The sequence below is a fragment of the Papaver somniferum genome, chromosome 5 (genome assembly GCF_003573695.1).
Source record: "Papaver somniferum cultivar HN1 chromosome 5, ASM357369v1, whole genome shotgun sequence".
NCBI classification, from domain to species: domain Eukaryota; kingdom Viridiplantae; phylum Streptophyta; class Magnoliopsida; order Ranunculales; family Papaveraceae; genus Papaver; species Papaver somniferum.
This window is the reverse complement of record NC_039362.1, coordinates 178,178,590-178,191,224: the sequence shown is the minus strand read 5'-3', so window position 1 is coordinate 178,191,224 and position 12,635 is coordinate 178,178,590. Positions and strand designations below refer to the sequence as shown.

Sequence of the window (12,635 nt, the reverse complement as noted above, 5' to 3'; positions counted from 1 at the left end):
TCTAGGTGTATTGCATGTCAACTCAATCAGACCATACACGATCATTATCCATATGCTGCTATCAGATTTAGTTACAGTCATTATGCGCCCTTGAGCCTGTACCGCCTTTGAACTTGTTTCATACTACGAACACAGCTTCCTTGGCCTTCCTTGCTCTAACTGAGTTAACGTTACTCTCTTATAATCCACTAACTCCAAGTTGCGCAACACATCCGTTAGGGTTGACATCCATAACTACTCAATCACCAAACAAAAAACTACTTTAGAAGCCTCATGTGTCTACCTAAGCATTACCTTAGCAGAACCACATTGTTTATTTTTTGTCTCTAAACTCCATCTGATTCAATTACTTACTTAAACAACTGATCACATGCTTGCTCTTTTCCATGAGCATGTCTTCCAAAGCGAGTTAACGAGAAACCTTGCATTAGTTTGTCATAAACCAACCTTCATGTTAGCTCCCAAGAAACTAACCATCTTGTATGTACCAAAGCATATTGAGCATGACTTTAAATGTGCACCAAATACAACCAATCGATGGATCATTGCCACTGCGTGCCAATCTCGAGCTCATCTCTTATGAATCATGCTTTACGAGCCTATCTTTGATTGGATAATGATTCTACGACCATATTTCCCCAATTGAGTTTTACTCCTTCAAAAAGCTCATCATATCTTTAACTAATGCATACATACCAAATACGTGTCACAGAGACTTCGACAGCTGACACACCAATCACCTTCACCACTTCAGCAACCTCAACGGGCTTTGACAACAATGTCCTTTTTACGGTCTTTAACTTAATTGCAAAGATAGTATTTTATCAATTTCTTAGCAAGCATGTAGTTTCGACTTCGCGACAGTCAAACCACAACATAATAAGACTTGGATAACACTGTGACTAATGTCGAACAATTCATTGTTACCGTCGTAAAATACATAAAGTCACACATTCTGCTTTGTACATATCCCTTTCCCAATCTTGCTCCAAACGTACACCAACGTTCGAAATCTGATAATCCGTCCTGCCAAAAAAAAAAAAAAAAAAAAAAACAAAGACCCAATCACACCCAACCATAATCTGAAATCTTCAGTAACTTCTTCAAGATCCAAGCAATTCAAAACTTTGTTGTGTTTATCTTCTCATGCTATTTATAGAAAATAACTTGACGGAACTATATCGTTGCTGAACCAAATTTCTCAATAGAAATTTCTACCTTCATCTCTACAGGCTCTGTCACTATTGAAATAAATTTCAATAACTATAGCAGACAAGAAAACCCCCAAAAATTATCATTGCTATAATGCAACTCTCTCCAACAGAAAGTATCACACTGATCATCAGAAAATCAAATAGCCAACGGATAATAAAGGTTGACGGAAAAACACGCCGAAATTGTAGCCCTATCAAATCCATGCACCGTGTTTTCTCCTAAGTAATATGCGCTATCTCGTATCCATACCACCATACAAATTGTACTATTGTATCTTTATTCTTTAAACTCTTGAAGTGTCCAAGCGATACCTTTTTAATTCCTCACAACGGGTCTTCAAAAAATTAGGAACGTATCCGCAACACAAATAGACCAACTTGTTTCTCACAAAGGTCTTGCACTTCAACCAGATATGATCGACTTCAAATGGTGTACAAAAAAACAACTCTTCGACTGATCCTCATCGGAAAGAATCAAAAAGATCACAAAGTATCTAGCTTCTCCATCAGAAACAGTACGAGAGAAACTCCAGAAAACGTTGTTCTACCCGACACAATGCCATATTCAACACAGACAAACAAACCATACAAACTGTGTCGACAAACTGCTTCCTATACAATAATAAGAAACCATAGCTCCACCACAACCAATATCACATCTCATCCAACGATCCATGTCCTTCAACTTATTTGTAGACACACGCTTCAAATACTAAGACTGAAAATCAAACTCTTCGCAACAGGAACATATCAAACCCTGGCCAACGATCAATACTTCCAAAACGAAACCTACTAAGAGATTTCCCAAATCCTTATTGTAAAAAACAATTAAGTCATAACGAGTATGAATTTCTCTTTGTGTTCTTCAACTTAATGTTAGAGAAAATCAGCAACATGAACCAACTGATGACGATTGATAACCAAATTATTGTTTCCCATGGTTTGGACCAATAATGAGACTTTGACATGCTTATATGTCATCTTTACTTCCACAAACATACAAACAAATATTTGTATCTCAACTACGATACTCTTGCCTTCTTGTGTCTTTCCAAGCAAACACCGATTAATTGAAAACCAAATCTACATAGGTCTTTCAAACAGTTCACAAGAATATAGTACGAAGTATAGAGAATAAATAAACTTACTTGAATCCACGCATAGGGTTTATGCTCCAATAAGTATCAATTCCAAATCTCCAATGTAGAGCATCATAAACATCAAGACCATACATCTTAACCACATCGAATGCAGATCACCTGATATAATCCCATTCCTTCAAAAGTACGCTTTACTTTGCTTTGTTCTCAAAACTGATGAAATCAAATCCTACACATACTTGATAACATCAAACTCTGCATCTTCGGAAGCTGTAACATCAAATCCTTACATACTTGATGAAACCAAATCCTTCGTCTTCAATTTTTTCTTGCAAATCAAGAAAACCAAAAACTTCTCTCTTCAAATCTTCTATCCAACCTAGAGCTCTGATACCAATTATTGGGGTTCAGATCCATCTATGTGCTAATCTTGCGGAAACATATTAGTTAACAAGAAACACTTGATCTCTCGGACTGCTCCATGAACCTTACTACGATCTAGGATAAGAAGAAGAAAAAGAGAACCACATAGATGCAAGCCATAAACAAAGCAAAAAGAAGTAAAGTACTCACAGATTTAACGTGGTTCAACAACATACACAATGTGTGTATTTGTCTACATCCACCAAACGTCTACGACCTCTTTATTCATTATAGAATCACCACTGAGAATTACACAACTGACTGACTATATCAATCCATCGACTCACTACAACGTGACCGAACACAAGAACTCTCACAAGCACCCTATAAGATCCAAAGTAGTGTCTTCACCCATACTAGATAATGTTTACCACATTATCTACCACCACAAGATGATCTTCTCTGCACACCCTGATATAGATTACCATGGACGCCTTTAGCTCAACACCAATAATCTAATCCAGCACCACCAAGATGATCTTCTCCTCAACAAGATGTCTTACCAACATCTCCATATGAATACTCCATAACGACATATCTTCCAACATCGATAAGTATCCCATAAGCACCATAATGGTGTACTCCTTCCACCATTAGGTCTCTCACATAACCACCTTAATAGGTGGGATGAATCTCTCACATCTCTACGAGATTTACATTGAGGATTCCATGACTAAAACACTTAGCCTAGACCTCCTTATATAGGAGTCACAAACTTGGTTCCCAAGTCTTGGCCTCCTTGGATTAGGAAACCGACTCATACTAGGAAACCATGGTCAATTTAGGTATCTTATCTTAATATGATAATTAACTCAAACTAAGAATTTAACCTAAACTAGGAACCACCGTTTCCCTACATTAGCAACATATGAATTATAAAGCCACAACTTACTGAAAAACACACGCAAATTACATACAAGAAAACCAAAAGATGGTATACACATAAAATAGATATATTCACATGATCCGCAACCCATCCCTTCCAAATTCATGAAACAAATTTTAACAGACTAACACCAAAAATCAGAATAGAGTAAATAAGATACCATACCTTCTGGAGGCATTGGGCAAAGCGGTGGTGAGATGAACTGACCTTGTCTAGAATTTCAAAACACAAATTCAGTGTTAAAAAATGATTAATTGAGAGAAAGAGGTGTTGAGGAGGAGGAGGGATTGATTATACATTACCTTTGTTTTTCTTTATCCTGTTGGTATGATTTAGACAGAATCAATAAGGGATTGGGTGAAAGAATTTTTTTTTTCTAATAACAAGTAGTAGTTTCAAGGGATCGATAGTAACAAGGTTTAAGCATCCACTGCATTTTGAACAGGTGGTTTCATTTCTGTGCAGCACTGCTGACAAGTGTCCATCAATCTTTACCATTTTTCAGTCTTCAGTCATTAATATGTGCTTTTTATTTTTTCCGAGATTAATTTTTTTTTAATCTAGCTCATATTTACATTCAGTATTTCTTCTAGGCTCCTTTTATTATCTAGCTCTAGCTATGTAAGCCTGTGACCAACCTCCACCCGTAAGAATCAACAAGCTACCAAGGAGTAAATCTACGTTCATTTGTCTTCATCTGTTTGGTGCAGGCTGGAAAGATACTTACGCTTTCACCCAAAGAAAAAGTCGTATACAACCCCATGTTACATAACATGATTTGGATTTGCAGCACTGGTAATGCTCCTATGATTCCTCAAACCCTATTCCGATTTTCTCAATTTATTTTGGCTTCCACACAATATTTTTACTTTAATGATGGACATGTTGATTTGTGAGCACTTGAAACCACTTGTGGAGACATACTGAACCAAAACTTGTGCTTACAGCTCTTGCAAGCAAACTGTTAACGTTATTTCAAGAACATATATGCTGCTGGTGTGAGAATGAGGTCAAGATTCCACAAGCACACTGTGGACAATCAATATCTCGACGAAATACAATGCTTTAGAGATATCTACAGTGTTTACGGGTACACTTAACAAACTTATTTAGCAAACTACTATTGTTTACTTAAAGAAGAAGTAAATAGTTTAAATCCGAACTGCAGAACAGAATATAAACCTAAATGACAATATTAGCAAACTGAAGCTTGTTGAAAGGTGTATGTGAGACCGCAAAATGCTATGTTCCGTTTACTGCCATGTCAACAGTGTACGATATTAATGATCATTCATCAATAGAGATGAACTTCGGGTCTTTCCCGCCTGAAAAGATCAAGAGCAAAATCATGATCACTCCATAAGCCAGTATGTAAACTGGAAAGCTTGTTACACCCATAACACAAAGCTTTCACCCCTTTAACACATAACTTCGGGCAATTTGCCAAGTAAAGTTCTGTTAAGTTTCTGCAATACAAACCAATAGCTTTCCATCCTAAAGGCCCTACCTCAAGACAATATTCTAGGGATAATGATCTTAATAAAGGGAAACTTTTTGAAATAGTTATAACTGCTTCATTGTTAACTGCTTTTCCTGATAGATTTAGAGATTCAATCCCACCTCCACTTGTAATTGCTTTAATCCCCACAGTTGTTAGTTTACACATGAATGTTGCATCAACGTAAGTCAATGTTTTTGAACACCCAAGAAAGCCAACACCAGTTACGTTGGCGCAAAATGAAATTTCAACTGAACGGATTTTGGAACAGTTTTGTATGAGAAAACTTATTCCTGAATCAGTTACCCCTTGACAATCTCTGAGATTGACAACCTCCAAGGATGCACGACTTTTTGCTAGGACTTCTAAACCTTTATCAGTGACCCATTGACAGGATCTGAGGTTGACTTCCCCTAAGGATGCACAATTTTTTGCCAGCACTGCTAAACCTTCATTAGTAATGCTGTGACAGCCTGCGAGGTCGACTTTTTTTAATGATGCACAATTTTTTGCCAGCATTGTTAAACCTTTATTAGTAATACTTTGACAGTATCTGATATCCACTTCCTCTAAGGATTTTGCTAAGAATTCTAAACCTTTATCAGTAATCCATTGACATCCTGCGAGGTCGACTTTCTTTAATGATGCACAATTTTTCACCAGCATTGTTAAACCTTTATTAGTAATTCTTTGACAGTATCTGAGATCCACTTTCTCTAAGGATGCGCAACATTTTTCCAGGACCTCTATACCCGTATCGGTAATCTGGGAACTGTTCAGACCTACTGAAGCCAAACCAGGGAACGAAGAAAATATTAAAAACAGCTTCTTATCTGAATACTCAGCGAAACCGTCTAAGCATATGTATTCTACTTTTGATCCGAAGAGATGTGACTGTGATACAATATAATCTGTTACCACCGGTAGACGGTTTAGAAACAATCGTTTGAGATGTTGGAATCGAATCAACAACTTGCAAAGAATTATGGAAAAGATTGTTGGAGTAAGCTTTGATGATTTGCGCAAGCTACATTTAGAATTATCTTCATCCCATAACGACTCATGATTGTCGTTCTGAATATGGAGCCAGTGACGGCAAACCAAACCGAAAGAACTATGGTTAGTACTGGATTCTAGTCTCTGATACACAAGGCTTAGAAAGTCATCTGGGAGATCTGTAATTGACAATCTGTTGCATGTTTTTCTGCATGGATTCGCATCATCATCTATCAATCTTTCTTCTTGTACTGCTTTTGAAGTAACCTTGACCTCACGGGTGCGCTTACCCAACCCTTTGTTGTTGGATGATAAACTCATTATCAAGACACGAGAAAATACCCGTTCCAACAATATGAACCAAAAATCCTAGACTTATTGATGCTTCGTGCATGTAAATTCAGATCGCAACCTAGATTATTAGGCAAAATCAAGATTGTAAGGGTGCAAAGCATATATTAATTATGACATGCATATTGTAAACTCGTTAGCACTTAATGATTACTTCTCACAGATTCATGCTGACATAAACATGAATCGCATGTAAAGTGATAAAAAGAATTAGGTCGGAAAAAAAGGAAGGAAATCAAATTCTAAATATACCTTCCGAGTTCCGGCCTTCGTATATTAAGAGGATTTTTCTTGTTACTGTATTTAATTGTATGGGATCTTATATTTACTGACCAGTTTAATTCAAGGGGTGTCTTAGTCGAATCAAACTCATCAGTCTATCGAGTGAGAACCAATGTGGATTATGAATCGAAATTATTCAAAAACAAAAAAGAAGTACTACCTGGCCAGAAAATGAAGTCCGTGATGGTCAAAGGTTCGGCAAGGACCCTAAGCTTAATAAATAATATAGGCCAACTGGTAATTAAATTACTTGCCTCACTATCCCGTCTTAGACCATCTATCCAACTAAGTGATGCATGCATATTTACATATACTCGAAAGTTACAAAGGAGTTATGTTTCTGAAGTACATCACATGCTTGTCATATTATGCAGCTAATGGAAATCTAATGCAGTGTGGAGACATCTTTCTTATACATTTCATACCATCTATCCAACTTAGACGATGGTGTATAGTTATTGCCTTAATATTACTTATACCGGAAAGTTGCAAAGTATTTGTGTGTTCTGAAGTGTATTACATGCTTGTCATATTGTGCAGCTAATGGAAATCTAACATAGTGTGGAATCTTTCTTATGAAATATACAAGACAAGTGTTTAGACACGGCAAGCATTTACGTTTCGTTTTTTCTTCCTCATTCATCGTGTCCTATAAATTAGAGAAGAAGAATGAAGAGTATTCGCTTAACTTATCACTACTGCTCAACTTTTACGATCATTGGTGATTAAATCAAAAATGAAATATCCGATTGTGTTTCTTTCTTTTATTTTGGTGATGCACCTAGTCCATGTTTTCTCCATGGAAGTTTGTTCAGCTACAGAGGATGAACATTGTCTAATGTCGATACCCGACCCACCCATGCCTCCCCCTCCTCCTTCGCAAAAATCTTCCCCTCCTCCAAAATCTTCTCCTTCCCCTTCGCCTAAGCATAAGCCTCTCCCTCCGCAAAAGCCTAAGCCTGCCCCTTTGCCAGAATCTCCCACTTACCCTCTCACTTCGCCTGAATCTCCCTCTTCCCCGACCCCTAAGCATAAGCCTCCCCTCCCCATAAGCCTAAGCCTCGCCCTTCGCCAGAATCTCCCGCTTACCCTCCCACTTCGCCTGAATCTCCCTCTTCCCCTACCCCTAAGCATAAGCCTCCCCCTCCGCATAAGCCTAAGCCTTCCCCTTCGCCAGAATCTCCCGCTTACCCTCCCAATTCGCCTGAATCTCCCTCTTCCCCTACCCCTAAGCATAAACCTCCCCTCCGCATAAGCCTAAGCCTCCCCTTCGCCAGAATCTCCCGCTTGCCCTCCCACTTCGCCTGAATCTCCCTCTTCCCCTACCCCTAAGCATAAGCCTCCCCCTCCGCATAAGCCTAAGCCTCCCCCTTCCCCTAGGCGTAAGCCTCCTCCTTCGCAAAAATCCCCCCCTTCCCCTTCGCCTAAGCCTTCTCCTTCCCCTATGCCTGCTCCTACCCCTTTTCCAACGCCGATACCTGACCCACCCGTGCCTGCACCTTCCCTTGCACCTAAGCTTACGCATCCTCCCTTGCCCTACTCCTTTTCCTATCCCAACTCCTACTCCTAACCTTGCTTCTACTCCGGCTCCTACACCTGCTGACAGGCGATCCAGTAAATCCATGATTTCCTATGTTCCTTTTTGGTGAATTCTGTTTGTATCACCGTATACTGGATACATATTATAAGAAAATATATGCTCATGATGCTTCTGCTTATTCTTCCTGTTACACGTATAAAATGTCCAACAAAGATCATTGCTATAAGATCTTCGTGAGTGTGACTTGTATAAGGATAATAGTGATATACAATATGAATTCTCTGCTTAGTTATTATATTATGAGTGTGTTATATCCCATGTTTGTTTTGCTATATTCTATTTTATCAAGAAAACTTATTTGCACCTGTAAACACGCGCAAGATTATAAAAGTTACAAAAGAGTTGCATCGATCTTAGAATTAATTTTATCAGATCTCCAGCATAGTTATCTTGTGCAGTCTATGAATGGATATTTTGTCATCTGCATCACCACCTTATACACACTTGTAGAGACGGCATCAGGGGGAAAAAATGGTGAAATGGAATCGCAATTCTTGAATTAATGATTATCAGCTGAAATTACCCAGACTAGCTGCTGCGGAAAACACAGGCAACTCGTATATGTTTTCTAGTGAAAAAACAACTTGTGGGCATTCAATTCCAAAACTCCTTAAGACCTTTCCGAATTAGTTGGTTATCTATTCTATCGCACTACTACCCGAGATCCATTATATATACACAGTTCTTACAATGTTGTTTTCAGGAATTAGGAAATATCATACAAGGAAAGGTTTTGGAAAGCTTCAATACTCATATTCTTCCCTGAGCAAGGTCTTTCAGACGTAGCCTAGCCGATACAAGCGGTTGTAGTTCTTTTCGATGGAGAAGTTGCTAATAGCCTAGCCAATACAAACGGTCGTAGTTCTTTTCGATAGAGAACTTGCTAATAATGGCAAAAGGAACATACGCATCCAGAGTAGCATATTTGACTTGTTCACTATTCAGAACTCCAGTCAGACTGAGCTACACATACCGGTTTTATGATAACCACACCGAGAATCTCTGCAGCTAACTCAGACAACTCAAGATTAGAATAACGATTCCGATTCCGGTTTGGCGGATCAGAAACCTCATCTATGATTTTCCCAACTCCAAACCTTTCCTTTTTGGTACAGGAATAGGATCATATTCGGCAGCTAGGTTTGCAAAACCCTGTGACATATCAACACCAGTTAATCTTATTCTTGCATTACCTAAGAATCTTACCAGAGAGTTTGGGATTGAACCCAAGCGAGGTAGTTGAATAACAAGGCAACAAGTTCCATGGCATAGCTGAAGAGTTGCTATAGTACTGTTGTTGTCGCTGCGATTCGATTTGTGTTTGATGTCGAAACCAACTACGCGGTCGACAGTGGTAGCTAGAGACACCTGAAGCTCGTGCAGAACAACCTCAACCTTCCAAGAATCATTAGTTACAGTGGTTATAATCCTGTCACTATTAAACTCCACAGTATGATCCTTGCTGACCTTCTCCATCAGTAGACTAGTAATGTTTTATAATGAATATGCAAAAGGGACAAATGCCTGGGGGAAATATAGACTTAAGCAACTGTTTTAACCTCACCACCATAGTGCAATTAAGTCGAACATTCAAACTGGTGCACCCTAGCAAGATAGCTAGCATTGACATGCATTATGCAACCAAGACAAATGGCTAGTGTCATGTAATCCACGCGCATTTACAGTTGCCATTTGTCATAGTTTCCCGCAGTACCATGCACAATTGGACGTTGAGTTTGTCATAGTTGCACGCAGTACCATGCACAATTGGACGTTGAGAACATATTAGAGCAAGTCTTATGGTGGAAAAGTTTCATCCTCCACACCATCTCAGCAATTGGAATTGTGAATGGAAGTGCAAGTGTAGTGATGGAATAGTGAAAACGCTATTCTTAATAGCAGAAAAGAAATGCTATTAAGAATAGCACTCAGTGCTATTAAGAATAGCGTTTTTTTCTCAACCGTTAGATTTCAACAACTCATTTTAAATTTACGGATAAAAAAAACGCTATTCTTAATAACAATGAGTGCTATTAAGAATAGCGTTTTTTTTTTTGTTATTCTTAATAGCGTTTCTTGTCTTCTACTGTGCTATTCTGATTAGCGTTTCCATGAAATCCACGGACCCTTCCATCAATTCATGGAAACCCTGTTTGGATTTTCTGTGGAAGACCCCAACTTGGAAGCCACTAAAGTTGATATTCCATGGTTTTCCACACTTGGAATAGGTTGGATTCCACCATAAGACTTGCTCATAAGCACCTTATCCTCGTATGTTAAACGAAAATGATACGTTGACCGAAGGAAATGCACGGGATGTACACCATGTGAGAGGGTGGTGGGGTCCACTCATACCCCTCTTCTATCCCAATGTAGAAAGAAGGGACATTTGAGATCGTCAGATCCCATCTCGGTCCCACCTTCCGTGGATGTAGCAAAGCCGTTTGTTAAATCACCTTCTTCCCATTCATTAATTTTCTGTGATGCACTTAAATTTGTAAAAAGTGAGTGTGATGGTTCAGAGACAAGACAACATCCATGACCCACTGGATTGATACCCAAACAAAACACCATTACCTTCTTTTGGAACGATTTTTTAGGGATCATGATTTTTCTGAGGGGACCACGATTTTATTAGGCCACCTTCCCTATAGTTATGAGGAGTGTCCTAAAACATTGAAATGACTAACCTATTCTTAATTTAATTTAATTTAAAACCAACCCAATAACCACTTATATATATATATAACCACCACCACCTCCCATCACCACCTCCCACCATCGCCGATTACCACCACCAACCATCGATTATCACCACCACCACCGCCCACCACCGCCGATTACCACCACCACCACCTCCGATTATCACCACCAACAACCACCGATTACCACCACCACCTCCCACCATCGCCGATTACCACCACCACCTCCTCCGATTATCACCACCACCAACCACCGATTACCACCACCACCTCTGATTACCACCACCAACCACCACCACCACCACTATATAATATATAGCTTAATTTAAAACATTAACAAAGGTATTCTCACAAACCCATTACTTGACATTCGTTTTTGGTTGAATAAATGAGAAGTAATCATTAAAATGTGTTGAAAATGGAAGTTGCAGAGAGGTTTAATGGAGGATTTTTTTCCAGAGAAAAATTAAGTTATCACGAATTAATTTTTCTTAAACGAACTCAGAGTTTGGTTGATTCGCAAAAAAATACTTTTAACCGAATTCCTTGTATTAGAACATAACAAGTCCATAAGTTCGGTTCCTTCGCAAAATAAGGATATCTAACTTTAGTTTACGAAAATAATGAGAAGTCCACAAGTTCGGTTCGTTCACAAAAATGTTAAGTTTTCTTTGTAACCGAACTCTACCTTTGAAACTTCGTAACCGAGCTCTACCTAATTCGCCAAGAAATAAATTTCGTAGTTACCGAACGTTTGCCTAATTGCATATATGCATATATAAGCCCAGTTTGGTTGATTCGCAAAATATGTTGAAGTTTGCGAACCAACCGAACTTCTAATACTAGGTTACTTTTAACCTGCAGTTCAGTTGGGAACTTGGTTGCGTTGAAGTTTGCGAACTAACCGAACACATAAGATGTACCCAAATAAATTGTTAAGTTCAAAGTTCGGTTACCTACCGTTTTATCCTAGGTAACCGAACATTACACTGTACGACCAAAACCTCCATTAACGAGCGAGTTCGGTAACCTGCGTGTTTGGAAAACGTAACCGAACTACACTTTCAGGTGTGTTCGGTTACATGTTCTTGACATATGGTAACCGAACTGACCGAAATCTACATAAAAAATTTCATTTTTTTTGAAAGTGTGGAGCAATTCAACCAACATTATCTAAGTTTGAAGCCTACCTGGGTACCCAAATACCCTTCCTCCGGTTGTGGTTGGTAAAATCCATCGTTTTTCATGTTTTCCTTTTTCATCTTCTCTAACTTTACTCTCTCAATAATTCTACTTCTTTAAAAAAAAAACATCTGATTTTTTAATTTCACTAATTATCTTTAACTAAATCATCTCACTAATCATTACACTAATTAATCATCACCCAAAATTAATCAGGAAGATAATTTAGGTATTAATATAAATATCTAGATAAGGATGACCTAGATTTACTTCTAATATCTTTACCCAAAATAAAATCATGGTCCCAAAAAATGATGGGCCCCGAAAAATCGTTCTTTTTCTGGAACTTTTTCTACTGTTTTTTGTGACAGCCCACACAAGATCGATTACCCTTGTACTAT

General features: G+C 38.5%; 3 protein-coding genes across 3 annotated transcripts; all 3 read right to left on the bottom strand.

Annotated features, from left to right (window-relative positions):
• Positions 1-4,917: 4,917 nt before the first annotated feature.
• LOC113280182 (F-box/LRR-repeat protein 12-like) lies at positions 4,918-6,438 on the bottom strand. The gene has a single exon (XM_026528837.1). It carries the CDS (start codon positions 6,436-6,438, stop codon positions 4,918-4,920), a length of 1,521 nt encoding a protein of 506 aa, XP_026384622.1.
• A 1,540-nt stretch (positions 6,439-7,978) lies between these two features.
• Positions 7,979-8,374, bottom strand: LOC113280180 (sperm protamine P1-like). The gene has a single exon (XM_026528836.1). The coding sequence runs from the start codon at positions 8,372-8,374 to the stop codon at positions 7,979-7,981; it is 396 nt and encodes a 131-aa protein (XP_026384621.1).
• A 913-nt stretch (positions 8,375-9,287) lies between these two features.
• Positions 9,288-9,826, bottom strand: LOC113280179. The gene is made up of 2 exons (XM_026528835.1): positions 9,557-9,826; positions 9,288-9,452 (listed from the first exon to the last, which is right to left on the bottom strand). Exons 1-2 carry the CDS (start codon positions 9,824-9,826, stop codon positions 9,288-9,290), a joined length of 435 nt encoding a protein of 144 aa, XP_026384620.1.
• Between the last annotated feature and the right edge of the window lie 2,809 nt (positions 9,827-12,635).